Source organism: Balaenoptera acutorostrata, chromosome 3 (genome assembly GCF_949987535.1).
Source record: "Balaenoptera acutorostrata chromosome 3, mBalAcu1.1, whole genome shotgun sequence".
NCBI lineage: Eukaryota > Metazoa > Chordata > Mammalia > Artiodactyla > Balaenopteridae > Balaenoptera > Balaenoptera acutorostrata.
In genome coordinates, this window is record NC_080066.1 from 52,655,684 (window position 1) to 52,683,597 (window position 27,914).

The 27,914-nt window shown below is 45.8% G+C and overlaps 1 protein-coding gene across 10 annotated transcripts in view; it reads right to left on the reverse strand.

The window, feature by feature from the left end:
* Positions 1-27,914, reverse strand: part of ADAMTS17 (ADAM metallopeptidase with thrombospondin type 1 motif 17) — a 372,624-nt gene that overhangs the window by 29,927 nt on the left and 314,783 nt on the right. For 8 of the 10 annotated variants that reach the window (XR_009007372.1, XR_009007376.1, XR_009007375.1 and 5 more), the window contains 2 exons: positions 7,616-7,820; positions 3,460-3,612 (listed from right to left, as the gene is read on the reverse strand). Coding sequence is in view for 3 of the 10 variants with exons in the window: in XM_057542046.1 (XP_057398029.1) it covers positions 3,460-3,612; positions 7,616-7,820 (358 nt within the window). In the remaining 7 variants the exon portion in view is untranslated. Of the gene's footprint in view, positions 1-3,459; positions 3,613-7,615; positions 7,821-16,364; positions 16,718-26,763; positions 27,900-27,914 lie in introns of those variants that run through there. The other 2 variants (XM_057542048.1, XM_057542047.1) reach the window with 2 other exon arrangements.

The following is a 27,914-nucleotide window of genomic DNA, read 5'->3' on the forward strand; positions in this document are numbered from 1 at the left end:
GAAGTGCTGGGGCTCAGGTATGAGGGGCACATCTGGGGCTTGACTTAGGCCTTGCAAGTGAGGCCAGTCCCCTTCCAGGGGACCTCCACTGGCACCAGGAAGTCAACGGCCACTTTTGATCTTTTCTGTAAAAGGGAACGCCATACTCTTAACACAGAGAGCCAATGGTTTTCTTTAAAAACACCATCTATTATAATCCCTCCAGAATAATTTGTTTCTAATTAGAAACATCCCGTCATTTCAGTGGTGATTAATGCCTCTGGTCTTGAAACTGAAACATCTCAATTTCTGATTAAAAGACACTCTGTCTTAGAAAGAAATGTGATCTCCTCCTCTCCCAGTTTCAGTGACACCTCCCTCCCCACCCCACCCCCAGGTTGAATACATGGGCCCAGCATTTAGTGGGAAAAAACAATGATTCGCCCAGATCTGGAACTAGCTAATATCCCAGGAGGGCAGGCAGCTGCATGGCAGTTTCCAAACAGAGCAGGGCAGTAATACTGCCCTCAGCAGGGTTGGGAATGTGAAGTCGGTCTCTCGGATGGGATCCTGGTTAGGGTTCAGCCATTTGCCGAGGCTGGGGGAGGGAGAAGGGGCTCCAAATCCCCTCCAAGCCTGTCCTGCCTCAGCAAGGTTCTGGTGCTGTTCTCAGGCACCCTTACCCAGCTACAGAAAGGGCTGGATGCCAGACCCTTCCCGAGGGATGCTTGGTCCTTCTCACTTCAGGAAGTACAGGACAGCACCTGTGTTGCCTGTCTGTGGGCTGGCCTGTCCATCATCTCCCTGGAGATAGGCTTATCTTTCTCAACAGCACCTTAGGGCCAAGTGATAGGAGACTGCTTGGAAGGAAGATGTCAAAGTGTCCAGATACACTGGAAATCTGACAGTGTTCAGACTTCTTTCTACTTTCCTTTTGGGCAACTTGTTTGCTACCTTCAAAGTCTGGCATGTGGGAGGTTTGGATGCTGGTTACAGGAGGGTCATTCACGATGATTGGTTTAAAAGTGCACTGATCCCAATTGTGTGACAAGGGCACAGCAAAAATAACACATCAATCAGAAAGCAAATCCAGTCTGAACAAGTGAAAATGTCAGGGGAAGATCCATCCTCTGGAATCCACTTCTGGCAGCCTGGTCACCCAGTGAGTGAGGATAAGGGCCCCATGGGACCGGTATCCGTCCCAGTTCTCCAGAGCAGGCAAAGGGAAAAGCAACGGACAGATTTCTACTGCCGTGCTGGGGTGGGGGTGGGGGGCGCGCCAGCCTACCCAGTGATGGCGGCTGAAGAAGGCAGTGGCAGTGAGGCGAACAGCTGGGGTGGGGTCTCTAGGTTCAGTTCTATGCAGTCCCCACCACCGCCAACCCTTGTTCCCAGTGTGTGCACGCGTGCACACACATATATACACACACGCTGCCTTCCAGGTCAGTGTCCCTGCAGTTCTTGGCCAGGAAGAACTAGTCTGCCCTGGGCCCTGGCTCTGGCCAGACCTGCTTGGGGGGGAGCAACTGGCACCAGTTCAGGCCCAGTGCTCGCCCCAAAGGCTGGATGCACACTGATTGGATGCCATTGGATGCCAACCCCTGACAACAGCCCAAATCTGTACGTGCCCTTGATCTTTCTTGTTCTTGCTTCCAGGGATAGCTGATCAAGCTGGCTGTGGCAAAAGCAGGCACTGTGGCCTTCCAAAGCCCTACTGTCCTGAAGGCCAGGAGGTATTATTCTCCTCGGCTGGCTAGGAAGAGGAAGGCCAGCTAAAGGCTCTATTTTCCTGGAAGCCATGCCCGAGGGGCTGTGTTGGGGGGTGGAGTTTGCCAGAATGTGTGCCCACGTCCTCGGCTGAGGAGGGGGCCAAGTGCTGCATCGAACTCCTCAGGCACTATTCACACCCTTCCTTGGACGTTCTGCTGCTCCCAGGACCAGGAAGTTCAAGGCATTTAGGAAAATAAAAGTGTCCACCTGGTCCTAAAAACCAGAACGATTAGGCTGGAGAAACCTAGGCAACGCCCATCTGCAGGGCACCACCCCATTACGGCGACTCTGGAGCCCTCGCTCTGTGTCCACCATGTGGACGGAGCTCTGAATTGGGGTTCAGAAGCCTGGATTCTGTCAGAGAGGAGTGGCCAAGTCACTTAACCTCTCTGAACCTCTGCTCCCTCTTCTGTACAACGGGGATAAGCACCCTCACAGGAGAGGGCTGGTGCTGGGCCGCACAGGGGACACTGCAAAGAGAAACCAATGCTGGGGCCCCAGACCCCCACGGGTCCGTGCAGCCCAGGCCTGAGCTGACCCCTCCCCCTCACCTCTGCTCTCTGCCCAGGGACACCTGTGGCCACGGGAGTCACCCTTTACTAGTACAGGCTGCATTTAGGGTGTGACCACAAAGACCCCTCAAGTATAATGACAGCTTTATTCTAATTCACACCTGGACGTATGGAATCCAGGCAACATTATTCTGCCTGGCCAGGCAGGTAAATTAAAGCATAAAGCGGCTGAAGGAGCCAGGGGAGCTGGAGGACTGCAGCCTGGGGAGATGCACCCGCCCCTGCTAGGCCCCAGGTCACAAAGGCCACATGTGGATATAGGCCATGTTGCCAGATTTCTGTAGAAAGCCCCAAATCCAGATTTTCAGGTGAAATTTTCCCACTTTTGAATGTTAGCAATCAATTCCAAACTGTTTAAGATATTGCACAGGCCACATAAAGCCAGCGGCTCTCAGGCTGCCAGTGTGCAGCCTTCGAGCACAGATATCAAGAGAAGCAAACGGGGAGCTTCCAGTTGCTGAGACCAAAAGGAAACAAACACACTCTAGGCTCTCGTTGGAAATTTTCGTCAGAAAATCAGACATCAGAAATTTTACAGTGTTTGGGAAAAGGCTCTAGAAGACCCACTGGATGGTTTTCAGGGGTGACAATGGTATCTATCTCAGGTATGGGTCAAATATATCAGGTGAATGAATAAAGCAAGGGTTAAACAGCAGAGAACGAATGCTGTTCACTTAAATGCTGTTTAACTCTCCTGCCCCAAGGCTCTGGGAGATGCTGTCGTCAGTCCTCACCCCAAGGGCCCTTTCTCCTCCTGCATCCTCCAGGCCCTTGCCCAAGGGCCCTGGAAACAATGAAGTGCTATTCCTTGCCCACAGCCCCCTCTGCATCTGCCTGAGGACAGACTCCTACCATTGAGGCTCTCTCAATGGCTGGGTGGCCAAGCCCACTGCAGGATGCACGGGTCCCAGACTGGCACCCATTGCACCCCTTCCTGCTTTGGGGGCACTCAGTGCCCTTCTGAATGCACACCGTGTGGGGTCACCAGCAGGTGCAGAGTTGGGAGAGAAAGTGAATTCACCTGGTGAGACTGGGACCACCTTGTTAAATTGGGGCCCATGGTGAGAGAGCTGAGTTCCCGCCTCTTGAGTCGCCCATGCTGCCCAGGGCAGGATGGAAGCGCACATACCGCACTCACCTTGGACCAGCCCCCTGTTTTCCACTCGTAGCAGCCAGAGTAGTCCTCACAGGGCTCCTCAGCTCTCGGCCTCGTGGATGCATCGCATTTTCCTTGCGAGTTGGTGCATGTCACAGTTCGTTTCTTTGTCCCTTTACCACAGCTGGCAGAACACTGCAAGATACCATTCCGGAGACTGAATCCAGTCCAATCTGGTCAAGTCCATCAACACCTGAACATCTGTTAAGTACCTACCATGTACCAGACCCAGTGCTGAGGATGCAAGGATGAGGATGCTATGTTTCTGTCCTCAAAAAGCTCCTGGTCTTTTAGAGTCTTATGCACATGGTCCGAGCTGGCTCATCCCAGCTGGCCTCCAGGTACCCGTGCTGAGCCAGCCTGGGGCAAAGGCATCAGTTCAGGGGGGAAAAGGAGGAGATGGAAAGCAAAGCCACAGGTGACTCTGACATAAGGCGGCTGGCAAGCCCTGCAGAGAGCTCTAGCGATGGTTTTAATGTGAATGCCAAGAATGGTAACAGGGCAATATTCCCTGTGCTATTTTTCTTCTTGGGAAACATAGCAAGAGATGGTGTGGGGAGGGGACCTGAATAGTGTCTGAGGGGTGACAAATGATGCGTGAGCCCTGAGAGCTCAAGATTCCCACGCCCTTAGGCAGCAAGATCCACAGAAACAGTGACAAGAGATGGAGGGGTGACAGGGCATAAACATGGCAGACTTAGGGGTGGGTCTGGAGCCTGTTCCTGGAGTGTTCCCAGCCTACCGCCTGGGCTTGGGGAGGGAAGGTGCCTGGCTTGCAAGAGTGAGTGCTGAGTGCTTACCCACCTCAAAACAAAGCACAAGGAAGAGTGGACCCTTGACCTTGGGAGAACATGACTGACTTGACCAGCAAGCATAGGTGACATGGCCTGGGAACCTGGGGAGCCCACCCTCTGATTTGTTGTGTGCGGAAGCCTAGTCCCTACCGTGGAAGCAAATACGTAGCACGCAGAGATGGTGGGCTGAAGGCTGGATTCCACCAAATGCACTGACACGATGAGACCCACGCTGCCTGAGGAAATTCTGAGGGGGATTTCCTCCCAGCAGCTGGGTCCCAGAGGTACCATGGGGGGTTCCCACCAGCCGTAGTAGGACAAATGGAGCCCCAGCAACTCTAACTTCTGTTTTTACACTTGCTTGATTTACCAAAAATATGGGAGGCTATAGCAGTGATTTTTCTTGAGCTACAACAAACTTGACTTTTAAGAAGTTCCACTATGTCCACTGAGAAAATGCACATAAAGGACAAATGTCATTCTTTTTATTTGTTATTAACATTTACCTCAAAATGCTATCTAGCTTTATTTTCCCTATGAATTCAACCTAGCTCTCCATCTGCAGGTCCTGTTCTTATTTATTTATTTTTTTGAGACTAATTTAGACTGGTTTGTTTTAGAAGAAATACACATGCTTCACAGGTGGTTGTGGTATAACCTGGGGGGAATTGGGAGAGCTCATGTATTTGATCTTCTGTGTGGGTCTTAAAGGGACTTCCTTGGTGGTCCATTGGTTAAGAATCTGCCTTCCAATGCAGAGGACGTGGGTTCAACCCCTGGTCGGGGAACTAAGATCCCACATGCTGTGGGGCAACTAAGCCTGCGCGCCTCAACTAGAGAGCCTACGTGCCGCAAACTACAGAGCCCACGTTCTCTGGAGCCTGCGCACCACAACTACAGAGCCCACACGCCGCAAGTACTGAGCCTGCACGCTCTGGAGCCCACATGCCACAGCTAGAGAGAAGCCTGTGCGCTGCAACAAAGAGCCCGCGCTCTGCAACAAAAGATCCCGCATGCTGCAATGAAGATCCTGCATGCTGCAACTAAGACCTGACGCAGCCAAAAATACATAAATAAAATATATTTTTTAAAAAATTTAAAAAAATAAAATAAAGGGACCTCGAATGCAAGGAATCAGTCCCTGGCAGGCTTTACCCACAGGGCCTCCCAGGGCAGGATGGGTGGGGCCTGGAGGGCTGCTGCAGGAACCCCTGGGTTACTGCACTGAAGGCCCATCCTTCTGCTTCTCTATGTGGCAATGCTTTCTGACCATTTCATCAGCTCCACGCTCACCGTCTGCCTCACGGGCTCCTCCCTGGCACCAGCACCCATACCACTGGCTCCTTCTGCAACTAGGGGCCTACTCACCACTTCTGCTTGAGTTCCTGCTTGGTCTCTCTCTACTCTGTGTTCCTTGCCTCTTCCCTTGAATTTTAAACCCTCAATATCCAGCCTATTTCTTGACCAAGCCCTGGCCTGACCCCTTTTGACCAGCAGCCTATTGGTTGGAAGCCTTCAGGAAGGGCAGTGCTGCAGGCTGGGGTCACCTTGGAAGGAACCTAGGAGGGTGATGTTCGGCTTCTCTCTTGGCTTCTGATCCAGGGATGGGAACAAGAAGTCAAGGATAGAAGAGAGTTGCTACCTTTTGCTTCCTCCTCAATATTTTTTTCCTCATTCTAATGAAGTTGGGAAGAAGTTGGGGAGTAGTGGTGACAGTGATCAACACTGCTGGCTGAATACAGGCAAGACCATCAATAAAAACTCACCCACGAGAAATTTAAACCCATTCGTTTCCAGAAGAAGAAATGTTAGAGGGGCTTCTGTACTTGGAAAAGTGGAAGGAATACCAGTTTTGTGAGCACCTCATGGAGGAAAGATTTGATTCTGAGTCAAATGTTTAGAAAAAAGCATTTTTCTTGAGCCTGAGCTGAGCCAGAATTAGACTGATTGGTGTGGATACTATTTCAGGATTAGGATTAGGCAACACAGAGATATAGGAATAGGAATGGAGATATTTCTTTAAATCTTGCTCCAATTGTCTCACACTTTCCAAAATGGTGCTCTTCAATACTGTAATGATAGTTGATTATGTCAGCCTCGTTTATTTTGTTAAGTAGGCATTTTTCCCCCATAAGAGACCTATAAATGGAAAATTTATGGTTTTGATCTGATAAAACATAAATCTTGTTTGGATCAAGAACCAGGTGATCAAGGCCCTAAGGCTCATGGCAAGGGAGAGAGACTGCACACCTGCCCCTACCCTTCTAGCAGGCATCCCCCTCCCCAAAAGTCCATTGAATGTTAAACTTATTAACCTAGGTACATGTAAAGAAAAACAATTTTTTAATGTTAAAACTCTGTCCTTTTCCTAAAATATCTTAAAGGATAGGCAAAAAATGCCTGTCTTTAAATGGGTACACGTCAAGATCTGCCTAAAACGTAAACTCAGTTTTAGAGCAGCCAAGGGCAGACTTTTCGTTCATTAAAAACGGGCTGAATACTTTCTTATTCAAAATAATTCCAACTGCTTGGCAATAAAAAGGAACTTTAAAAATATTTTCCACACTGAAGAGTGTCTTGGATTTAGCCTTTCTGACTTTCCTAGAACACGTTTGATGGAGGACCTGAGGGAAGCTTGCCCTTTATTCAGCTATTTTTTTTGTTTCATAGCCAAACAATCAAAATCATTAATGCAAACTCAATGCCAAGCCTTGAAGGATGATATTACCGAAGATAAAATATTTCTAGGATCAGTCTTCAAAGTTAAAAATTAAGGCTTAATTGACCTCTTTCCAAAATGTTTTATGGCATGAGATTTGTAACCAACTCACACACTAAAAGCTGTCCTTCCCAACATCTTCCTGCCTCTTGCAAAGGCAGCTCCACAAAGACTGCCATGGACCTGAAGGGAAGCCTTTGAAACCACATTCCCAACCTGACCACCCTACAGTTCCAAAGTGCACAAAAGAGATTAAAAGGTGTTTATTTGTCTACCTGCCTACCTACCTATCTCCTATGCATCTATCCATCCATCCATCCATCCATCCATCTATATTTACATGAGAATTTTCACAGGAAATGGGACCAAACAGTACTGTGATATACATTATCAAAAAAACACACTATCCATGTTTTTTTGGCCACGTTGATATCTCTGATGGAATTTGAGAATATGTGACTTTTAGAACATGGCTTTGAGCTGCTCTGGGGTCTGGCTAGGACTGTGATACGTGAGGGTGTGTCAAAAACAGCAGGGAGGGAAAGGAACCATTTTGGGGTCGCTACAGATAAGGCCCTGAGGCCCTGGTGGTGGTTTCAGTACTGGCGGCAGCCCAGGCACCCACCTGTGACCACTCTGACGCCTCCCAGATGGACAGGCAGTCCTGGCCTTCGCAGCTCTGCACTGCCGATGGCCGGGGCACCGGGCAGTAGAGGGGCCGAGTGGCGACGTGTGTGCCATTCTGCAGCTGGTACATGCAGGTCACTTCCCGGTGCTGGATGCCCTTCTCACAGGTCGCTGAGCAGGGGCTCCACGGGCCTGCCACCCACCTACCCGGAAAGAGAAAAAACAGTGAGAGAACAAAGGGCCTTCCAGACAGATGGTGGAATTGTGGGCCTGCTGTGGGAGGGAAGGAGACAGACTCAGCTTTGCAGTCGGCTTTGGAAATAATTCCGGAATATCAGAGCAGAATATCAGAGCTCTCTGAGTAGAGTGGTTCAGTGGCCTACTCAGTACAGAAATCTTTCTGCAACTGCCCCCCCCCGCCCCCCACCACAACGGCAGACTGACTTATTGTCCCTACGTCCCCCTCTTTTTTTTTTTCTTTTAGATTTTTTATTGATTGATTGATTGATTGCTATGTTGGGTCTTCGTTTCTGTGCGAGGGCTTTCTCTAGCTGCGGCAAGTGGGAGCCACTCTTCATCGCGGTGCGCGGGCCTCTCACTATCGCGGCCTCTCTTGTTGCGGAGCACAGGCTCCAGACGCGCAGGCTCGGTAGTTGTGGTTCACGGGCCCAGTTGCTCCACGGCATGTGGGATCCTCCCAGACCAGGGCTCGAACCCGTGTCCACTGCATTAGCAGGCAGATTCTCAACCACTGCGCCACCAGGGAAGCCCCCCCTACGTCCCCCTCTTGCTGTCTTGTGCCATCTTTGTTCAGTGGGGTGTGAGTGGACACGAAGCTGACCACATCCCAGCAGAAGCTTTGAGTTACTATGTGGTTTGTCTCTCACTCTTCCTGTCCTCTGCCATGAGAACAGCAGGTCCAATACAGGGGCCGCCTGACTGCTGGGCTCTGTAATAGCATGATGCTGTTGTACCCCACAGAGATATTGGGGTTGTTTGTCACTGCAGCAGAAGCTGACTGGCACAGCCCTCGACAAAGGACACCCCAGTCCCAGCTTAAACACATCAGGACTCCCTGCTTTCCAAAGGGTGGCGGGCCCTCCTGAGTGGGGACTGTCATTCTCGAGGAGGCAACCTGTGGGCCGTGGGAAGACTAGGCCGCTGAGGCCATCAGCTGAAAGTGCTCAACTAAGACTTTGTCTACCTGCCTAATATTTCAATGATCCCAATTCTGTCAGGTCTCTGTTGGCCTTAGGGTGTTGGAAAGGGGCTAGGCAGTTTGGGAATGATGATTTCTCAGGACACAAACAGGGCTTTGAATGCCCTTTTAAAGACTCTCTGTGCTCTGGTTCGTGGACAAGACTCAAATATTCCCAGCTCCCAGGAGCTCACTACTTGACAAAGCAGCTCCATCTGGATGGTCAGCCCTGATAACCACTCAGTTCTCACATCAGTCAGAATCGTCCTAAATCCCACCTGAAACCAAATCTGATGAGGCCATCCCACTGTTTGGAAACATCTAGGTTCTGATGATGAGGCAGTGAATGAAACAAAGCCCTGTCCTCTGAGTCTTCCTATTCTAATGGGGACAAACAGTAAACGGATGAACAATGTACAACAGAATACAATATAATGTAATAGAGTGTATATAACCTATATGCAGAGAGAATATGCCACACCATAGTAAGTGCTTTAGAGAAAAGTAATGCAGCACAGGGCAGACCAGCAAGGAGATGAGGGGGGTTGGCGCTATTTTGTTCAAGGTGGCAAGGATGGCCTGGCATTTGGGCAGCGACTGGAAGGAAGTGAGGCATAAGCCCTGTGCTCTGTGGGAGAAGACTTGCAGGCAGAGGGCATAGCAGGTGCAAAGGCCCTGGTGGAGGGGTGTGCTGGCAGGGCTGAGGGGCAGCCGGGAGTCCAGTGTGGCTGGGGGAGGGGGTGAGCAGGAGAGAGAGGGACATGAGAGGGAGCAGGGGGAGATTATGCAGGGCCTGGCTGGCTGCTGTGGTTCTTGCTTGAATGAGATGCAGTCCTGGAGGGTTTGGAGAAAGGAAGACATGCCTTCCAGGGCCACCCTGACTCTGTGTGGCTACCAGCCTACAATGGGTAGGGGTGGCAACAGGGAGAGTGGGGAGGAGGCTACTGCAATGGTCCAGGTGGGAGATAAGGGTGGCTTGAACCAGCTGGGGGTAGTAGAGGTGTTGGACTAAATGTTGAGAAGATGGGGCTACCCAGGCCCCTCCCTCCATCCCGACATGGTTTCTCCTTGTCCACTGGGGCAAGCTCAGGCCACCTCATCTAGAGCTCATCTCCAGTCCCCTTGGCAGAGCTCATCACTCTGCCCTTCACGGCCCAGGGACTAACTCTAGTGAAGCTCCTCTTGTCAGACCCCTTGCTCATGCTGCGGGGGATGGAAACACAGTGCTGGCCTCGGGATATGAGGACAAGTAACATACTGCCTGCAAATTGCTTATGGCAGCACCTGGCATACATAAGCCCTATAACATAACTATTATTGCCATAATTTTGTGTTTCCTTGGTGGGAAATGGAGACTTCCCACATGCATGCAGCCTTGCTCCCATTTCAGTACCTGACAACTGCTTAAACATCACCGAAAGAATCAAACCAACTTCTACCCATTTTGTTCCCCTTTTAAGTTTTCTCTTCTCTTGATCAAAATAATTTGCAGATTCTCAATCCATTGTAAGTCTCTAATCAGTCACTACTGTTCTTAAAATGGGCTGATTTGTCATGGGCAGAATGGTCCAGGTGTGATCTGAAAGCAGCAAGAGAGAATGTGATGATTTTCTCTTTAAATGGGGACTTGTTTTCATGAATACTCCCCAACTCTGCACTATTTCTTTTCTTTTTTTAAAGCAACCACATTGTACCTCTGTTAGTGCCTACTATGTTTTTCTCTCTCATGAACTGACTCTCAGCCAGATCTCCTTTGTCCTGGCCTTTTACAATTAACTTTGTGAATATAAATGTTAGGTTTTAGGTTGAGACCTGTTCGGTATTATTGTGCTGACCCCAACTGTGAAATGGCTTAGAATCCTGCTCCTGTATTTTGTATTTCCTGTGCTTCCCAGGGCCGAGCCTCGGAAATGGGACCTCTATGTCACACTCATGGGACTGTCACTGCCCTGGGCATGAGTGCCATTGCCATAGGGTACCAGCGTCTCCATTCCTGGCCACACAATCAGAGCATGTATTCTAGGGAATGTGGACGCCAACTCTGTTCACACAAAGGTCACATCCAGGACACCTGGGGGAATGGTGAACTGCTGGGAGGACTCAGCAGTCCTGCCTCGGGGGCTCCTCCTGCCCCATCACTGGCTGGAAAAGTCAGATCTGTGGGGGTCAGATTCCCGTAGAGCTGGGAGGGACCGCCAGCCCTCCAGGTTCTTCTCTCCTTTACCTCTGGTGTCTGGTGCTTTGCAAAAGGATAACAGAATGGAAAAGAGCCCATGCATCCCTCCTCCTCTTTCCAGAAGAATCCTCAGACCTATCCCCGCCTGAAACGCGTGACGAGCCGCCGACAAGACGGCTCTTTGTCACAGGTGCACCTGCTTCAGGTTATCGGAGCTATTTTTCAGCTGGACCTTTTTGCTTCTGATCTTGACAAACACCTCAGTGAGGTATGGGGAGAAAAAGTGGCCTTCCTAAAACTTCGTTTTTGGTGGCTGAAAGAATCCACTTCCCCTGAAGGACCTTGGCTGCAGGAGGCCCATCTAGGGCAGTGGGATGACGTCGCACACCCAGACATCAGAGTAAAATCCCATTGATCCCAAGTCTAGTAACTTGGGAAAGGCCTGCTGTTCCACACAACAATGTATATTACAATTACAATGTAAGTCTGAGCTTTTTTCACTCTTATCCTCTGAAAACCTTAACAGCGACATTCATTAGCCAAGTTTGAGTTAGCAGTTCTTCTTAAAAGCAATAAAACTGTAATTCTTGATGAAGCCACCATTAACACTTCCCTAATCCAGGCCCCTCCCCTGTCCCCACGGGGTCAGGACAGCCTCTCCTGTCCAGCACAGGTGTAGCTCCTCTGTACATACTTCAAGTTCAATCATTCTAATCGGGTACAGTTTTCCACCATTATCTGGGGTTTCACTTTCCCCAGTTTCAGTTCCTGAAAACATTAAATGGAAAATTCCAGAAATAAACAATTCATAACTTTAAACTGCATGCTGTTGTGAGCAGTGGGATGAAATCTCCCACCAACCCAATTGGTCCCACCTGGACGTGAACCATCCCTTTGCCTGGCTTATCCACGCTGTATAGGCTCCCTGCCGGTTAGCACAGGAAATACATAGTATGTAAGTATCTATAGGGTTCAGTACTATCATGGGTTTCAGGCATCTACTGGGGGGCTTGGGATGTATGGCCCACAGATGAGGGGGGACTACTAGGCCTTGGGCAGCTCTGTCACTACCTGAGACCCTATATTCTTTTTTAATTGCTGCTGTAGCAAATTGCCATAAACTTAATGGCTCAAAACAGCACAGATTGATTATCTTACATTTCTAGAGGTTGGAAATCTGACGTGGGTCTCACTGGGCTAAAATCAAGGTGCTGGCAGGGCTGTTTCCTTCCGGAGACTCCAGGAAGACTCTGCTTCCTTGCCTTTTCCAGCTTCTAGACACTGCCCCGATTCCCTGGCTTGTGGTGCCTTCTTCAGCCTTCAAAGTCAGCAACTCAGGCCGAGTTCTTCTCACATCGCATCACTCCAACTTTCTCTTCTGCTTCCGTCTTCTGCTTTTAGGACCCTTGTGATTACACTGGACCCACTCAGATAATCCAGCATAAGCCGGCTGATTAGCAAACTGTATTAGTTTGCTAGAGCTGCCGTGAAAAGTACCAGAAGCTGGGTGGCTTAAAACAACAGAAATTTATTCTCTTACGGCTCTGGAGGCCGGAAGTTAAAAATCCAAGTGTTGGCAGGGTGGGTTCATTCTGAGGACACTGAGGAGTCGGTTACATGCCTCTCTCCTGGCTCTGGTGACATCTTTCAGGGGAGACCCGTGCAACCTAATTCCACCTGCAGCTCTAACTTCCCTTTGACAAGTAACCTAACACTTTCATGAGTTCCAGGGATTAGGATGTAGACATCTTTGGGGGTCATTATTTTGCCTACTACATGCATCACATTAACAGTCCTGAGAAATTTTATCTTACATTCAAAATTCAGTTTCTATTCAGTCTTGATTTGGCTGAGACTTAAACTAGGTAAAGATCTCATGAAATCTGCTGAAATGTGAGTCTCACAAAGAAACAATGGCATCTTCAGGATCACATTCTTCTAACACAGTTATTTTATGTTGAATATAAAGTGAATCTCAAGTATAGATAACCAAAAAGAGTACACTGGTGGGTCATTTATTTTCAACAACTTCATATTGTAAAAAAAATGTGAGCTGTTGTATTTCAACACAACAAGTGTTCAAGATAACAAGTGGTCTATCCATGGTGTCAACTTTATCCATCTCCAAAATGGGTCAGTAGTAAGGATCTGGCATTGACTGAGCACCTAATCTGTGCCTATCTCTGAATCAGGAACGTTCCTTACATTAGCTAAATTAATCAAAGTAAGGAAACTAGATGACTGTATGTGATTCTCTGAGCATCTGTTATAGAGACATGCAAATTCCAAGCATAGCATCAAATATGCTTGTAAAATACCATGTATTTTACATGTAAAATACCACAGCATGAAAAGAAGGATATGAAACAGTCCAAAAGCTCCAGAAAGCTGCAGGGCAGGTTAAAGAGATTTCTGCTACTGGGATGGTTACTTTGTCCAACCTCATCTTATCTGTCCCCCAGACACGTGGGTATCAACTTCATGCCAAGCCCTGAATCAAGGGCCAGGGCACTCAGCTCAGCGTCCCACCTTCACAAAGCTCAGTCAAGTGTGTGGTCCTTGGGGGAGAGGGAAGCATGTAAACAGGCAATGTCTTCACTATCTGCTAAGTGCAGCGGAGGAAATGGAGCTTGAGTTGGGTCCCGAAGTCAAAGTGAAGTTGGCCAACCAAAGAAGCAGGGCTCAGCGCTCTGACAGACAGCGCCTGCCCATGAAGTGTTGAGGAACAATTGCGAGTTTGGGATGGCCAATCCTTGGAGGGTACTTCAGGGTGGGTAAGAGGGAGGTTTCCTTGGGCGGTATCCAGTAATCATGTGCCCTGGGGCAAGATGATGGTTTTCATGAAGGCAGTGGAGAAATGGAAAACAGGCACTGATACAAGACTATGAAAGGGTTTTGACAGGGCTTTGGGTATGTGGGGTCATGGAGAGAAAGGAGGCAAGAATCAAGCTCAGGATTCTGACTGGTCCAGAGGATGCTGGTGGTGCCTCCACTGGGAGGGAGAACACAGGGAGGGGAGTTGGCCTGGGGGCAGAAAGGTGGGCATCACTTTGAAGGCAGTCGCTGGGTCGCTGAGTGGTGCTGGGAAGGGTCTGCAGGTGCAGTTCTGGCGTTCAAGGGTGCTGCCTGATTGGAGACACAGGGTTGGAAGTCAAAAGCAATAAATCCTGGTAGACATCAAGGGTAAGAACAACTCATCCAGGGAGCTTATACAGGAGGACAGAGGGCAGGGGTAGGGGCTGGGGAATACAAGCACCTGGGGTTGGAATCAGTCATGGGAGGCTCTGAGGAGCAGGAGAAGAGGCGACGAGCAAGGCTAGGGAGGGCAGGAGGACGGTGCAAGAGACGCCAGGAAGGGTTGGTTGAATGAGGCCTGAAGAGCATCCCCTGGATTTAGCCATGAGGACAGGTTGCTGACCCGGGGGAGAACTGGGGAGAAGGGTTGCCAGTGCTGTAAACGCAGAGTGGAATGAGGGTGAAGAGGAGAGGCCTTGCGGGCGCCCCTTAGCAGATTTGGTTTGATGCCTACAGAGTGGGCTCCACAGACCCTCAATCTTGGGGTGACACCCAAGCTTTGGAAACAAGACCTGATGCGAGCTGTCTCATGACTTGGGAGCCTCTGGTCAAGCAGACTGCGCGTGGGCGGGAAGCATGAGTGAGAACGTGAGAGGGGACATCTGCGTGAGAAGGAAATGCTGCGAATGGCTGAGGGCTGGAAGCAGTGGCTCCAGGACAGACAGGGAGCTTCCTCTCGTGGACCCATCTGTCTAGAAAGGCCACTCCTGCCCACTGGCAGTGCCTCATGGAAGTCATCTGGGCCAAATGGCAGAGTAGATGACCTGTGGGAGACCTGTGCCGCGTCCGAGACGCTGGAGGCCAGCAGGGGAGGGAGGCCAGGGACCTGGCGGTGGGCAGCATGTGTGAGGGGAAGGCTCGGCCTCAGCCAGGGCTTGGCTGCTGTCTCCCCTTGGGATTTGGTGACCTGGGTCAGTGGGCCAGTGGGTCAGTGCACCTTGCTAAAGAGTCTGGCCTGAAGAGTGACCCTGTCCATTTCTAGCCCAGGAAGGCTCAGGCAGTCTGATTTGGAAAGCAAACAGATCAAAGATCTCATTTCTCATTTCTCCTCTGCCAAGAGAGAGTTTGAAGGAACAGGCCTGCATTTCCCCCTGTGGGTCAGCCCCATGTCTCCAAGGTGTCCCTCCCGTTTGTGCCCAGTCCTTTCCCACCACCATCTTGCCTTCACACCCACCTGAACTCCCAGAGGAAGGTGGCTCAGGGCCTGCTGGTCTTGCTTCACGGATGGAGAAACCGACTTGGAGAGACAGCAAGACTGGCCTAAGGCCCGCTAGCTATTAAGTGGGTGGGTCCTCTGTGCCCCAACCCAGAAGCTTCCTTTTTGTATTTATACAATCTTGCTCTGGTTAGGGAATACCTGACCAACCTCATCAGGATGCCCTGAGAGTAAAAGGTGCCCACTTACTAGAATCAGACATTCTTAAAGTCTCAGAAGGTCACATTCAGGACGCTGGTGTCAGATGGGCCTGGACTTGAGTCCACTCCACCAACTTGCCAGCTGTGTGACCTTGGACAAGTCAGTACTCAAGCCTCTGCCACATGGTCAGCGCAGGCCTCGCACTCTATGGGCCTGATAACTAGCAGCTGTTATTACTGCTGTAACTATTATTCTCAGTCTAGGCATTCATCTCATTCAGAGGAGCTGCTATTCCTCAAAGCCCTCTGGAATAGGCAGTCTATGCGGGCATTCGGAACCAAAACAAATTAGTTTTAATTTTTAAAAAATTTTCAATAAATTTGTGTGATTCAGATGAGAGGAATATGAAAAACCTGTTTGAGTGCTGAGTCCTATAACTTGGTGCGAGTTATCTCTCTCCTCTGAGCACCTGGCCCTCATCCATAAAGCAGGGGCAAGAACTGGGCGCACAGCTGTGAGGACCCGATGGTGACCTTACGGCAGGTAAAGGCCCCAGGGAGATGCCTGCAGGGGAGCTCCAAGGATGGGAGTCTCTTCCCTCTCTCCCTGGTGCAGGGCTGCTGGCCCCTAGGCTGTGAACGTCTGGCCAAGGTCAGGCTAACACCGCTCTGCCTTCCCGTGGATGACAAGGCCTCTCCCAGGGCACCCGGGCTGTGGTCACCACGTGTGCCGCCAGCCTGGGGTGAGGAGACGTGGCAGAGGCCGGCTGGCCAAGAGCCGGACCTCCTGGGCCTTGTCCCAAAAACACCACGGAGGACTCGGCAGCGACAGACTCTCTGTCTGCCCGAGCCACTCTCACAGCTCAGGGCAGATTGGAGCCAGCAACTCCGTTATGAGAACAATCAAAACACATGTGCCATTTAAAGTCTCCGAAGATACGTGGCTGCTTTTATTGAACAGATGTCTGTGAAAGGAGTGGGGTTAGGAGGTACAACCGGGACTTAGCAAGCTGGGCTGTGATGTTCTCCCAGGGGACAGAGGGGGACGCTTTAGAGCTGCGTACGAAGTTTCAATTCAGCATTTCTCCATTTAAACTTGAGAATTATGAGTTCTCATATATATTTCCCTGAAAAGTAATATTATTCACATATTTGTTTTTTATAGGAGGAAATGAGAGCCTGGAGTGCATGATGAGGAGCGAATACATCGGCCTGTGCATGTGAGCTTCTGCTGGAGGACATAATTCCATCCTGAAATCAGGCTGGGTCAGGGTCTGAGAACTTGCTGCGTTTTCCTGAAAAGGTTCTTGAGTCACTGTGGTTAGTTTTCAAGTGCTGGGGAAAGGAAGAGAAAGGAAGGAAGGAAGGGAGTGAGGGAGGGAGGGAGAAGGGAAGGAAGGGAAGACTTCAATGCTTTGCTAAAACATGGCTTAAGGGAAAATGTTTTAAGAATGATTTCTCTAGATATTGCACCAGCTAACCGTTTCAGGAGCTTCCTATGTGCCAGGCAATGTCCTCAGCACTTAACATGATTCAAATTATTTGATCCCTGTAACAATCCTTTGGAGAGCCATTCTACAGGTGAGGAAATCAAGGCACAGAGAGGTTAAGTGGCTTGCCCAAGGTCATACATTAGCAAGTAGAAGAACTATTTTAACAGTTCCAATGAGACATAATTCACATACCATACAATTCATCCATGTAAAGAGAACAATTCAGTATATTCTGAAATATATTGTGGTGGTGTGAAATCACCACCACAATCAATTTTAGAATATTTTTATAACCCCCAAAAGAAACTCCACACCTCTTAGCTGTCATCTCCCAATACATGCCCCCCCTCCCATCCCTCTCAGCCCCAGGCAATCACTAATCTACTTTTTGTCTCTATAGATTTGCCTCTTCTGGACATTTCATATAAATGGAATCACATAACATGTGGTTCTTTGTGCCTAGCTTCTTTCACTTAGCATAATGTTTCCAAGGCTCATCCATGTTATAGCATCTATTAGTATTTCATTCCTTTTTATCATTGAATAATACTTGATTGTATAGATACACCATGTTTATTTATCGGTTCATCAGCTGATGGACATTTGGGTTGTTTCCACATTTCGGCTATTAGGAATAATGCTGCAATGAGCATCTGTGTACAATTTTTGTGTGGACATATGTTCTCATTTTTTTGAGTATATACCAAGGAGTGGAATTGCTGGATCGTATGCTAACGCTAAGTTTAACAATTTGAGAAATGCCAGACTGTTTCCAAAGCAGCTACACCATTTTGCATTTCTACAGTAGTGTATGAAATTCTAAATTCTCCACACTCTCATAAATTTTTTCTATTATCTTTCATTTTGATTATAGCCATCCTAGTGGGTGAGAAGTGGTATCCCATTGTGGTTTCATTTCACTGTGGTAAAATGTATACAAAATTTACCATTTTTACCACTTTGCAGTGTACACTTCAGTAGCATTAAATACATTCACATTGTTGTATAACCCTCACCATTCTCTCCCAAACTTTTCATCTTCCCAAACTGAATTCTAGATTCATTAAACAATAACTTCCTATTACCCTCTCCCCCCAGCCCCTGGCAACTATCATCCTACTTTCTGTGTCTATGACTTTGGCTGCTCCAGGTACCTCATATAAGTGGAATCATACAATGTTTGTTCTTTTGTGACTGTCTAATTTCACTTAGCATAATGTCCTCAAGGTTCATCCATGTTGCAGCATGTGTCAGAATTTCCTTCCTTTTGAAGGCTGAATAATATTCCATTGTACACATGTAACACATTTCATTTATCCATTTGTCCAGAGAGGGACACTTGTGTTCCACCTTTTGACTATTGTGCATAGTGCTGCTATGAAGATGGTTGTACAAATTTCTGTTTGAGTCCTTGCTTTCAGTTCTTTTGGGTATATACCCAGAAGTGAAATTGCTGGATCACATGGTAATTCTGTGTTTAGTTTTTTGAGGAACCACCATACTGTTTCCCACAGTGGCTGTACCATTTGACATTCCATTCAACAATGTAGAAGGGTTCCAATTTCACCACATCCTCACCAACACTTATTTGCTGTTTTTAATAATAACTATCCTCATGGGTATGAAGTGGTTACCTCATTGTGGTTTGATTGGAATTTCCCTAATGATTAGTGATGATGAGCAGTTTTTCATGTACTTATTGGCCATGTGCATATCTTCTTTGGAGAAATGAGTAAACATGTTCTTTGCCTATTTCTTAATTGGGTGCCTTTTGTTGTTTAGTTGTAGGAATTCTTTATACATTCTGCATATTGCTTCTTTATCAAGTATATGATTTGCAAATATTTTCTCCCATTCTTTGGGTTGCCTTTTCACTTTGTTGATTATGTCCTTTGATACAAAAAAGTTTTTAATTTTGAAGTCCAATTTATCTATTTTTCCTTCTGTTGCCTATGCTTTTGGTGTCATATCTAATTAGAAGTCATTACCAAATCCAATGTAATGAAGCTTTTTTCCTATGTTTTATTCCGAGTTTTATCTATAACTCTTATATTTAGGTCTTTGCTCCATTTTGAGCTTATTTTTGTACATGGTATAAGGTAAAGGTCCAACTTCATTCTTTTGTATTTTGATATCCAGTTTCCCCAATACTACTTGTTGAATTTCATTGTGGTTTTGATTTGTATTTCCCTGATGGCTGATGATGTTGAGCATCTTCTCATGTGCTTATTGGCCATTTGTGTATCTTCTTTTGAGAATGTCTGTTCAATTTGTGTTCTACTAAATGTGTGAAAAACATGTTTCCTATTGTTAGTGACTCAATACTGTTTTACTAAAGAATTGCATAATCTGAGAAAGTTTCAATAATAAAGAAAATTCACATTAGCAAAAAAAAAAAAAAAGAATGTTCAGATGATTTGCCCAGTTTTTAATTGGGTTATTTGTTTTTTTTATTATTGAGTTGTAAGAGTTTTTGATATGGTCTAGATAAAATTATTTTTTCAGATATAAGATTTATGAAAACATTTTTTTTCCCTTCTTTGGGTTATCTTTTCATTTTCTTCATGGCCTTGAAGAACAAAAGTTTTAAATTTTTATAATGTTCAGTTTATTTCTTTCTTTCGTTGCTTGTGCTTTTGCTTTCATATCTAAGAAACCATTGCCTAATCTAGAGTCAGGAAGATTTATGCCTATGTTTTCCTGTAAGAGTTTTATAGCTTTAGCACTTACATGTAGGTGCTTGATCCATTTTGAGTTAATTTTTTGTCTATGGTATAAGCTAGGGATCCAACTTCTATCTTTTGTACGTGGACATACAGAGTCTCAGTACCGTTTATAGAAAAGATGATTCTTTCTCTATTGCATTGTTGAAAATTAACTGATAGTAAATGTGAGAATATTTATTTACTCATTTATATTACATTGTTCTATATGTCTCTCTTTATGCAAGTCCCATACTGTCTTGATTACTCTAGTTTTGTAGTAATCTTTGAAACTAAGAAGCATAAGTCCTCCAACTTTGTTCTTATTTTTAAAGATTGTATTGACTATTTGGAACCCTTTGCAATTCCACATAAATTTTAGGATCAGCTTGTTCATTTGCGCAATAAAGACAACTGGAATTTTGATAGGGATTTATGTTTTATCAGTAGGTCAATTTGAGGAGTATTGCCCTCTTAACAACACTAAGCCTTCTAATGGGATGTATTTAGATATTCATTAACATCTTTCAATAATGTTTTGTCATTTGCAGTGTATAAGTCTTTTGTTAAATTTATTCCAAAGTATTTTATTGTTTTTGATGCTACTGTAAATGGAACTATTCTCTTCATTTCCTTTTCAGACTATTCATTGCAAGGGTATAGAAAAAGAATTGATTTTTGTATATCATTCTCACATCCTGTAACCTTGCTCAACTCGTATGTTAAAAACAACAAGCCCAAAGTGGTATCATTTGCCCCCCATGAAAGCAAACAAATACTTAATTACAGTTTCAATCCCTTCCAGAAATGTGACCTTTAAGAGTCAATCTGAAATTTCCTGATCAACACTAGTGAGGTAATGTTATGATAAAGCCCTTCCCTTCCCCCAGAAGAAGATGGTCTGGATTGAAGCAATCTTTTCTTTTGTTAATACTTTTCTTGCCCACCCTCTTTCTGCCAGTAAAAATCTCCCATTTGTACAACCCCTTGGAGTGCTCTTCTAGTTGCTAGATGGGATCCTGACTGATGCATGAGTTGATAAATAAAGCCAATTAGATCTTTGAATTTACTCAGTTGAATTTTGTTTTTCCAGAAAATATGTTAGTTCTAGTAGCTCTTTACTGGATTCTTCAGAATTTTCTATATGGAAGATCATGTCATCTGCAAATACATATAGTTTTACATCTCTAACCTAGATGCCTTTTTTTTTTTTTTTTTTCATTTTCTTGCCTAATTGCCCTGGCTAGAACCACCAGTACAATGTTGAATATAAGCAGTGAAAACAGACATTCTTGTCTTGTTCCTCTCTTAGGGGAAAAGCCTTTAGTCTTTCACCGTTAAGTATGATGGTTCCTGTGGGCTTTTGGTAGATCCCTTCATGAGGTTGAGGAAATTCCCGTCTATTCCTAGTTTGTTGAGTGTCTTGATCATGAAAGAGTATTGAATTTTGAAAATACTTTGTGTGTGTTTGTGTTGAGACAATAATGTGGTTTTGTCTTTTATTCTACTGATGTGATTGATATATTACATTATTTGATTTTCAGATGATAAATGGACCTTGCATTCCCAGCATAAGTTTCCACTTGATCATGGTATATAATACTTTTTATATTGCTGGATTCAATTTACTAATATTTTGTTGAGGATTTTTGTGTCTATATTCATAAGCAATATTGGCATGCAGTTTTCTTGTGATGCCTTTGTCTGGTTTTGTTATCAGGGTAATACTGGCCTCATAGAATGAGTTGTAAAGTGCTTTCTTTTCTACTTTTTGGAAGAGATTGTGAAAAATTGATACTAATTCTTCCTTAGATGTTTGGTAAAATTCACTAGTAAAGCCATCTGATCCTGGGCTTTTTTTCTGTGGGAATTTTTTTATTACTAATTCAATCTCTTTACTTGTTATGGATCTGTTCAGGTTATCTATTTATTCTTGAGTCAGTTAGAGTAGTTTGTATTTCTAGGAATTTTGTCTGTTTCATCTAATTAATATAACTTTTTGTTATACCAGAATATTTTTGGTTTTTCAATATAGTAACACCAAATCTCCACATAATAACAGGAACAAGTAGAGGCTGTTTGAGGGTCACATGCACTAAGGGCACTGTGTTGTTTAGGAAGAGGCTAGCGATTCTGAGTACTTTGGACTCTACTTAAACCATTATAGTTAAGGTACCTGGGTCACATTTAAGGATAACTATCAAAAGAACAGAAATATAATCCACAGCTTCCCAAAAACAGGGAGAATAAAATAAATGTTAATTGTTAGTTCTGAATATTTTGTAATTTCCAAAATCATTTCCTCCTAACCCATGAGTTATATATATTTTTAATTTCCAAAAATATAGAGAAAAGTGGGTCACTATCTTTTTACTGCTTATTCCCAATGTAATTTTCTTGTGGTCAGAAAGCATGGTGTGTTTTGTTATCTTGGTTACCATAAATACAGCCTTATCAATCGGTGGGAATGGGGTGAACTAGCCATTACATAATACAGAGGAGAGGCAACAGGTTATCATATGGAAGAAATTAATTCATTGTCTCAGCTCATACTATACAGAAAAAGACATTCTGGATGTGTTAAAGTCTTCTTATATGCAAGAAAAGCCAAACCTTAAAAGTTCTGGAAGAACACATAGGAAAACACATTTGTAGTTGAAAAATCAGGAAGAAATTGTCAAACACGACAAAAGAAGCACAATTCTTAAATTTAAAGTTAACCAATTTAACTAAATTAAAGATAAAAGCTTCTACTCAAAGACACCATAGGTGAAAAAAGAGGCCTCAAATAAGGGAAAATATTTATAATCCAAGATGTATAAAGAATGCTCGTAAATCAATTAGTAAGAGATAAGTATCCCAACAGGATAATGCGCAAACAACAGGAGGATAAATCACAGAAAAAATATAAATATCCTCTTAACATATGAAAACACTCAACCTCACTACAGCACAGGGGAATTTAAAAAATCAAACAATGAGGCACCATTTCCTCCCCACCAGATGGCAACACTACAAAGTCTGACTAAACCAAATTTGTTCATGACTGGAGCAATGGGATCCCTTACAGTGCTGGTGACACGGTAACGTTAGGTTAAGCCTTTGGAGGAAAGCTCAAGGTGTGCAGACCTATGACTGTGTAATTACACTTCTGGGATACAACTTGCACATGTGTCTAAGGAAACTGGACAAGGATGGTCACTGCATAATTGTTTACATAAGCCCCAACTGGCAAACAACCCAAATGTCCATCAATGGCAAATGACTAAATACCTAAGATGAAATCACATAGAGCAAAGAAAATGGGTGTACCAGAGCCACAGTGGCAACGTGGCTAGATCCCAAAGGCAAGATGAACATACATACGCTCAAAGCCTGTTTAAATGCACCAAACAATACTCTCTTGTTTGTGGATATATGCATATATGGTAAAAGTTTGAAAATTAGCGGGGGAAGCATATCCACTAATGGAGGAGGGGAGAAGAATGGCACTGGGAGGGGTCAAGGGGGACTTTTAATGTGTCTGTATTATATTATTTTAATAACATGCTATTACTTTAGATTACTTAAAATATGGCAATCATGAAAATTTGTTAAAATTGGGAGGTGTGGGCATAGTTGTTTATTAGTTAAACTCAGATTTTTCTGTACATATAAACATTTTTATAAGAAAAATGCTTACACAACCCAGAGCCAGGTCAGTATGTACTAACTGACCTTGACTTCTGAGAGTGGCAGCGACTGTGGTCAACTGAGAATGAACACGGTGGCCTGTCCTGGGAGCCACCGGGCTCCAGCCCACAGTTGCCATGTGGGTCAAGTATTGCCACATCTTTCCTTTTTAAAAGTAATGTTGAAAATTCAGAGTCTTATTGCAATCTGGTTTTAAAATGTTGGAAATGAACTCTAAAACCTTAAGACGCCTGTGCAAGCCAAGCCATGTCTGCTGTGGAATTTGGTTCCGCAGCCTCTGGTCTAGGACTTCTCACTTTAATTTTCCAAGGAGGCAGCTATGGTGGTTCTGAACCTAAACCAGAGAGGCTGGATGTGTGTCTTCCTCTGGCTCTGACCTGAAGAGGCCACTCTATACCACTGGCTTGCCACACGGGTCCTCCGTCAATGCTTTGTCCCCACCTTCCTGTAATTTGTCTTTTGGTTGGCTTAATAGGTGAGTCCCAAGAATTTTGTCCTAAAACGATTAGGAAAAAAAGACTCCCCCAGATTCATGATGTGACATGGTTTTCCCAAGACAGCAGTTTGAGTGGTACCAGTTTGAAACCAACACCAAAATCCTGAAGAGTGGGCTGTAGAAATACCCAGAGGCCTGAGTAACGCCAGCAGGAGCCCCTGCCCAGCTGGCCCAGCTGCCCAGCCCCACAAAATTATTCAACATGAAAACATGCAAGCAGACCTCCCTGACATTCCACCCCTGCCACTGCCTCGCTTTGGCTATGAAAATGCTCAGAATTTCACAAGATTCTCTGAAAATGTTCCTAGGGGGAGTTCTCCAGAGTTGGAGTGAGCCAGCTCTGTGTCTTCTGGAAGGGGTACAGAGGGGAAAGGCCGTTGTGTTCAGAGGGGCAGGGGCAGGGCTCCAACACGACCAGCCTGAAAAGCTGGCTGACTCTGTCTCCAAGCTCGCCCTGCAAGGGTTCTGGCGTGCAGCTTTATGAGCAAGGGAATTTACAGCTCTGCCCGCTTCCCCACACACGACTATCTTTAATTTCAAGCCTCACATTTGCTCCCTGTGCCCCTCCTGCCAAAGGCGCTTCCGGACATCCCCAGAGCAGACAGGAGCCAGCCAGGCCCCTGGACAACAGCCTCCACGGTTACACTTTGTTGGTCTATTTCGAATCCCTGGTGCCTCATAACATGCTGCTGTATTAGAAGTGGTGGCCCTGCTGGTGTGGCTTGTAAAGGTCATGTCCACAGTGCGCCTGGGAAGAAATTCCCCAGGGGTGACAGACATCCAGGCCAGAGCCATGTGGAGATGGCCGGTGATGCGGGGCCCCAATCCTGCTTGGTGGCTGGCATCCTGCGGCGTCTTCCTTCCCGCATTAACTAAAATGACGAAGGATCTTTGGTGAACATAACTTGTCATAACAATCCTTAGTGTAGATGACAGTTTTGACACTTCTGACCCTGGCAACCGCTCTGCCTGATTTTTGCTCGTTCCTCCTTGACTTCTCAGGTGCTGGGAGCTCTTGCCACCTGCCTTCTACTTCTCTGAAGCCTCCTCCTCCTCTGTTCTCCAAGGAATCTCAGCCCTCTCCTTGTTCAGTCTTGGGCTCCTTTGTTCCCATGGCCCTCCTTTCCTTCCCTTCCTTTCCTTTCCCTTCCCTTCCCTTCCCTTTCTCTTTCCTTTTCCCAGAGCTTACTTATGATTTCCATCAGTATTTTGATGCACAGGCCTCCTGACTCTCCACCTTGGGAACTCCAGGCCTGTGTGATTGACAACCTAGAGGACAGCAGGGGTCCCACCACACCTCTGGTTCTGGGTGGGCAAGGTCACAAACCATTCCTCTTTGCCCCACTGCCAAAACTGGCAGCCCCTCCTTTTCCAGAGACCAGCCATGCAGGGTTACAGGGCAGCTTGGGCTGCTCCCTGAGCCATGTCCAAGCAGCTGCTAAGTGCCACCAAGCCAACCCCCATAAGGGATCTCAAATCTGCCTCTCTTCCCCATTTCCATGGCAACCCTTTCCTGGGGTATTGTAACAGTTTCCTAACTGGCCTCCCCACCATGGGATCTCTTTTTCCTTCCAAGTAGTCTGTGCACCTCTGCCATGGCTTCAGTCATGTGACTTCCTCACTCTAAAACCTTCGATGGCTCCGTAGTGCTTACTGTCTTTCACATCCTGAAGTCCCACTCAAGGGGCCAGTTGCACTCAAGGCCCAGTCTGATAATTTAGTCATTCCTTCATCCCATGCTCCTCCATCATCCCACTAGGGATTGCAGATATTTTCATGAATATATGAAAGCAAACAAAAACAAGACTCTGCACTAAGGAAAATAAGACAGGACAGATCAAGGTAGGATGACCAGCCTTACCCCCCTGGCTTTGGTTGGCCCCATGTGTTCCTCCCTCTCCAGACTGCTTGATATTCCCAGACCTGGAGACTCAGACACTATTCCCTCTGCCTGCACAGCCTCCTCACTTCTCTCAGTTGTCCAATCTCAAGTACTTGCCCCTCCAGGAGCTCTTCTGGTGGTCCTGGATATGCCCTCTTCTGCCCCTGGTTCCCAAACAGTGTGAAGGATATTGTTTCCCCTAAGAATATCCTCACCTCGTCATGGCCAGGAGCCTCCTAGGAGGCAAGAGACTCGGTTCTAGTTTGGGCTCACTACGTCTTTGATGATCTTGGCTGCTGAACTTCTGAAACTTTGTTTTTCCCTCTGTGAAATGGGGTGAATGGCTCCTATTCATTTCTCACATGGATATGCCAGTGATCGGTCATATACGGTCAACCTGTTATCAACTTGTGCCCCCTTCTGGATGGACCTGGGTCTTAGCGGACACATCACAGAACCGTCCAGGATCTGCACCCCCTGCTCCCAAACACTGACTTAGCCACATATTTCACAGACCCGCCCACCTCCTCCTCAGGGGCAGATCTTGCTAAGGCAGTGTGTTCTGAGTACACCCCAAACCTTGGCTCCAGCAGGAGAGACACTGTCTATTAACGCTGCTGGCTAATAAAACAACCAGCAGTTTCCTATAAAAAGTTACAGTGGGATAAATCCACAATAAAATATTCATGCCCCTTATTTCACTTCACAGAAAAATTCAAACATCCCAACCAAATGGAGTCACAGCAGATGCTGGGCAGATGTTCTTCAGGCAAGGCAATGAGAGATAATAATTAGTCTCAATTAAGTTCTCAATAAATTACGTAACGGATTCCTTTAGCCACTCAACCCTGAGTGGCTTCCTGGGCCAAAGTCAGTGAACCTGGTCCAAAACTATTTAGAAACTTTGGATTGCTTTGGACAATTCATGTTCTGAGTAGACTAAAGAGAGTCTTGGCATGAGAGGAAATAATGAATACCATAACCACTTTCAATTGAAAATAATAATTTGTTAATAATTTTAATAGCTAATGAGCTACAGAAACCATGTTTCTGAGCCTTCCAAGTAGAAAGTAAAGAGATTCATTTTATTTCTGGCATTATTAAGTCTATGGCATGAAATCCCCCTGCATGCTTTTGAGATTTTTTTTCAGCAAGTATCGTGTCAGAATGATCTATTTTCACTAGATCATTGTTGCTTCTCCTTGATTTGTAAAAACAGGTTCCTAAGTGTCTGTTCTGCAAAGGTGTCTCTGTCTAATTGGGCTTTAAGGATTTCCCACCAACATGGGCATACGAGACTGGCCGCCCCCACACTCCACCATCGAGAACCAGAGAGAAAAGACTTCTACAGTACAGCAAGTCTTGTTGGACTGAGTTCTGTGACATATTTTCCCTCCTCCTCCAAGTGTTGCATGTTGTCAATTTTTACTTTTAGGCAAACGAAAGAAAATTTTATTTAGAAAATTGTAGAGAATGTCCCAGTCCCTGGCAAAATATTTGGAGTCACTCAGAGTTCAGACTCCCTTCCCTTTGCCCTCAAAGGCCTGGTCACGTTTTGCTGTGAATGATCCTTGTCTCTGGCTCTTCTGAATGAAAGTTTCTAGCACAGAGCCTTGTGCTTGTTAAGGATGCAACAAATGTTTTGTGAGTTTAATTGAATTCCATGGTTGTCAATGAAGAAAACTGAGAAGTGATCCAGAGCTTCCTAAAATGATCTTTGTGCTGGTCCCCAGGGTATCTCTGTCTACACTTTCACTCATTTTAGGAATCTCTTCTAGAGCCATATTTTTTGTTTACTTAGTAGAAATGATAAGTATAATTCATGCACATTGTAGAAAATCTGGAAGGTACATAAAAATATAAAGCAAGAGAACCAAAGAACATACATGATCCTAGTCTTCTAAACATAGTTTCTTTAATGATGTTATACTATAAGCAAATCATTTACTATTTTGCCTATTTCACTCTTGATAGCAGAAGCAATTCCTATGTGATCAAAAATATTTTCTCAAGAGTGATTTTTAATGCTTGCATAACACTCCACTGTATAGGTAGAACCATATTACTTAACTAGTGCATACTTGTTGGACATTTGGGTGGTTGCCAATTTTGTCCATTATATTTTGGATGATTTCCAAAGGGCAGAAGTTGAAGTCCTGGATCCAAGGTGATGAGTGATGCATTCAGAAGACCAGCAGGGGCTGCTCAGATCTGTGTATGACAGGG